Below are 4,491 nucleotides of genomic sequence, written 5' to 3'. Positions count from 1 at the left end.
TCGCTGTCGTTGATGGATTTACATTACATGTTCTCAGCAATCACTAAACAGACTCAGTGATGATCACTGGAACTGAAAGACAGAAACATAAATGTTTCGTATAAGGTAAAGGGAATTATCATCAAATCACTGAAAGAGATAATCAACAGATGTCACAGACCACATAAACTAGTTCATTAAGATGTAGGATGTCTCACAACACTAGTTCATTAAGAGGTAAGATGTCTCATAACACTAGCCATTAAAAGGTTGGATGTCTCACAACACTAGCCAATTAAGTGGTAGGATGTCTCACGAAGCATGCTCAAAAAGAGGTATTCGCACAATCGCACAAAGCTTGTAAGAGATACCTATATGTCGCACAAAGCTTGTAAGACATACCTATATGTCGCACAAAGCTTGTAAGACATCACTTAATGAATCAGATGTAGTATATATCGTAGAGAACTATGAAAATTTCAGATCACTTAATATCCAGATGTAATCTCATATGTCAAGAACACAACATCAAACCAGCCTGATCATGATCTGTTTTTCAATAAAACTCCACAAAACTTGTTAATCATTTGAAGTTATGAATGAATTGTGATACAAACATATTTAATGAAAGATTTAACAACAAAATTTGGATCAAAATAACCAATTTTGATCGAATTAATCAAGAACATTCAAGAACGGTACGTATTCTCAAAAACTCAAAAACTTCAAATTGTTCAATCAAAACTTGATATTGTTAGAAAAGATGAGTTAAGATTAAACCTATAATGAAAAATGAATCAAATGAGTAACAAATTAGATCAAAATATCATAAACTCATATAGATTTAATCTCAAAATCGCCATTTTCATGTTATTGAAGAAAAACTTCAAAATTTTCTAATCTTTTGTCCAGATCTTCTTCAAATCTTCAATTTCTACTCTGATACCAATTATGAATCTCATATTTCATTCAAATAATAAATCTAATAACAAGATAAAAACATATAATAAGTTCAAGAAGGCGACTGAGCCACATATTACAATGAATAAACTAATTATATGCCTTTTAACTGAAAAATATCATTTAGTCTTCAAATAGCATTAAGCAAGCCATTTACACACTAGACTGGATATTTCTATATATATTAGCATATCATATAAGCAAAAGCATACCCTATATATATATCTCATCAAAAGAGGGAAAGGTGAGAAAAAACAAAGAGGCTACATATAATATAAATGTTCGCATACAAGATCCATTCTAGGCGTAGGCAGCCAAAAGAGACAATCACATTTCAATAACTACTACTATTTTTGGCCCCCTTCTTCCTATCAAAACAATATCCATCACACGCAATATTACCTACTAACATTAAAAAATGAACCCGAATGTTGAAAACAAAATATGCTCAAGGAGAGGAACAGTGTCTCATTCCAGCTTTATTCTGTCCATATCACCAATCACTGCTTCAAGCTGCAAAAACGTACATACAAATAGATCAAGATTGATACGTAAATGAAGCACCAATCATCGACTACTATTTTCAATACTACAGCTACTAAATGTTCAACAATCAGCTACATAATTTTCAAATGCAATGCTGGTATAAAATAGGCGTGTACTATATTGGAAAATATGTTTTACAGCATGCACATTAAATGCTTACTGCATCAGTAACTGTTTGCATCATCATCATCATGATGACGATGATGATAAGGTCAAGTAGTGCTCAAGAAAGACACGTATCATGAAAGATGCATATTACTCCCCCTACGGTTGATGTCGTTTCACTTGGGACATAGTTAATGAAATATGTGAAGATTGCTTGCAAAAAGTTCAAAGTATCCTTTAACAAAGACAAAACAAGGAATCTTGAACACAAATTAATGCCATCAATTCAATTTATATGTAACAATGAGAACAGGCAAATAAGTTTACTTTCCAAATAAGTTGTTGCAATCTTCATGGCTCACAACCCCCTTGTAAATCACATTTAGAAGAGCAAGAACAGAAAATGTTCTTAAAAATGTTGCAATTTCTGACAAACCTTAACAATTTGACGCAAAAAGTAATCGCCATATTGTTTGGGTGTCTTGGATTCAACCACACGAATTAAGTCCTGCAAAAAAATAGTAGTGATGGGTCAAAAACGATACAAGTGGAAAAAGAAGCACATCTAATATACACAATTTTTGCAAGCAACCTACTAAAATGCACATGTACTACTTGGTCTCAAAATTTCCTGAAAGCCTACACTCGACGGCATTTTATTTACGGAGAAAAGATATAGATTAGAGCACAACACCAATTTGCTGGAGTGGTGTCATCATCTCATTAAGACGTACGCTTTCGCTGCCTTCAATGTTGATTATAAACCAGAGAAAAACGAACTAGTGCAATAAGTCAAGGTTAACTCTCCTACCATATAATTAGACACTTTACCTATGTTCTCTATAGTTGTCATACTTTTACTCTATATTATGGCTCCTTCCAATTTCTAATTTGATATACGTATTTAATTTTGATGCAATGAAATTGTCAGTAATAATCATCAATTCAGCATATACAACTTTGTCATTCAAGGTTAGAAGAAAAACTAGTGATTGATTTAACTGTACTGTTGACGTATGGAATAGTTTAAACAATATATTTCAGAGATATGGCAAGCCAATATCATAGTACAACTAATGACAGAGATACCAGTTAACAGTTGTTCATGAGAATCCCATCTTGTGCCAATACACCTAAATCTCAAGGTTTTCCTACAAAACCTTGGGTGCAAGCCATATAAATCATGATATCAGCACCTAATTTGGTGCTTATGATCAACTATTTCAAGTGTTAAAAGCCTCTTTGCACATGCAATACTGTTGATGGAGATTCGTGTTCTTAAGAACTAGTTGTAGATGTTTATTGGCAGTAGGCAGAGTGGTAAAGAAACACTTGTGTTTCCAGTAAGAAACCTATGAAGAGTGCTGTAGAAGTTGGCAATCAAATGAGTGTTCTAGGAGAGAGCAGAGATTAATATAATACAAAAGTTGAATTGGAAGACACTAGAAATGCAAGAGACTTCTGCAAGAGAATACGACCGCCGATGGCAAATCTAATTCCAATTACAACCAATTGAGAACTTATATGGTTCCTTTTGACAACAGATGGATCCAAGCATGGTCAGTTTCTCTACTTTCACGCTTCTTTACAAGTTTCCATGAAGCATCAACTTAAGAGAAAATCTACGACAATCACCAGACCTTGCCACATTTGATTTTATTGAACATGTATGAGAGTCGATGCACAAAGAGCCAACTTTGATGACTATAACATCCCTGTAACCTGGGTTTCACAACCTGCTTATGTATATTTCAATATACTGTAGCATGTACAGAAGAACGATGGCAATGTCAAGTATACTAATGAAATGCTCATAACACAGAGCACCTTCAGTTTATATATTTTATCACCCAACTAATATTTGCTAAATTATAACGTCATATTGCTATTTCTAACAATCCTGATGGCCTGAGTTCCTATTGCTTAAAATGGAAGATGAGATGTATAACTTTGATAACCGCGAACGAAAAAATAGAACAAAAGGAAAGCACCGCCAATACAAGAAATCAGTTAAGAACAAAAAATATAACCTACATCATCAATGTAGAAATCGATATCAGCATTAGATATGGTTTTTCCATCAGCGCCAACAGAATGTGTTTTGTGCTTGTATGTCATCAAGATTGTCCTGTAAAAAGTACAATGAGTGAGACTGATCACAAGACACAAATTACATTAGAATGGGCGATAATCAGAAATCTAACCTTAAAGTGGATTCATCCACTTCCATGTACGTTGCAAGCTTCTCAAGAGAAATAGTTGAATAAACTTTCAAGAAGGTCCTCACAACTGACAGTTGTTGCTGCTGCTTTACCTCGTAAAGGAAAAGCTTTAACTGAAGCCTATATGCATCCTATAACATACAAATCCACAGCAAGAGTCAATCACATAAGAGACACTGAGAGCTCTTTCTAGGTTCAATACATGAATCAAACATATATATGGATAGATAGCAATTCATGGTACTCTAAAAGCAGCCACCTCCAACCCGTCCAAAAAAAATTAACCCCACATTGTTAAAGGATTGCTCCAACATGCAACAAAACTTGAAGCCAAAAAAAAAAAGGAACAAACAGAAAAGTTCCAAAGTGACAAACAGTAAGGGGCTGTTTGGTGCGGCAATTCAAAGAAATTCAAGGGAATTGGAATGACCAATTCCGTTGACCAAATTTCATTTCCTTCGTTTGGTTCACATATTGAAATGGATGGAATTCCTTCGAATTCTACAAATTGATGAATTCATCATTCCTTGGCATAAGTGACGGAATTGAATTCCACCCTTTGGATCCAATTAAACTTAACACCGCCTACCCCCTGGCCCCCACCATGACCATGCTACTATTGTCACTGTCACGCCCCCTAGCAACACCACCATTCTGTCGCCGTCACAACCACCACCCG

General features: G+C 34.7%; 1 protein-coding gene across 1 annotated transcript in view; it reads right to left on the bottom strand.

The window, feature by feature from the left end:
- Window positions 1-1,184: 1,184 nt before the first annotated feature.
- LOC112505034 (eukaryotic translation initiation factor 3 subunit L-like) overlaps window positions 1,185-4,491 on the bottom strand; it is a 7,560-nt gene continuing 4,253 nt past the window's right edge. Inside the window, exons 5-8 of the mRNA XM_025108978.1 lie at window positions 3,795-3,943; window positions 3,625-3,718; window positions 2,027-2,098; window positions 1,185-1,452 (exon numbers count right to left, since the gene is read on the bottom strand). Of these exons, the coding sequence (XP_024964746.1) occupies window positions 1,408-1,452; window positions 2,027-2,098; window positions 3,625-3,718; window positions 3,795-3,943 (360 nt within the window). The 3' untranslated portion in view covers window positions 1,185-1,407. The remainder of the gene's footprint in view (window positions 1,453-2,026; window positions 2,099-3,624; window positions 3,719-3,794; window positions 3,944-4,491) is intronic.

The sequence above is a fragment of the Cynara cardunculus genome, unplaced genomic scaffold, assembly GCF_001531365.2.
Source record: "Cynara cardunculus var. scolymus isolate 2C unplaced genomic scaffold, CcrdV1 Un_Scaffold_7972, whole genome shotgun sequence".
Classification (NCBI taxonomy): Eukaryota; Viridiplantae; Streptophyta; class Magnoliopsida; order Asterales; family Asteraceae; genus Cynara; species Cynara cardunculus.
Note: the sequence above shows the minus strand (reverse complement) of the source record. Positions and strands in the feature narration are given on the sequence as shown.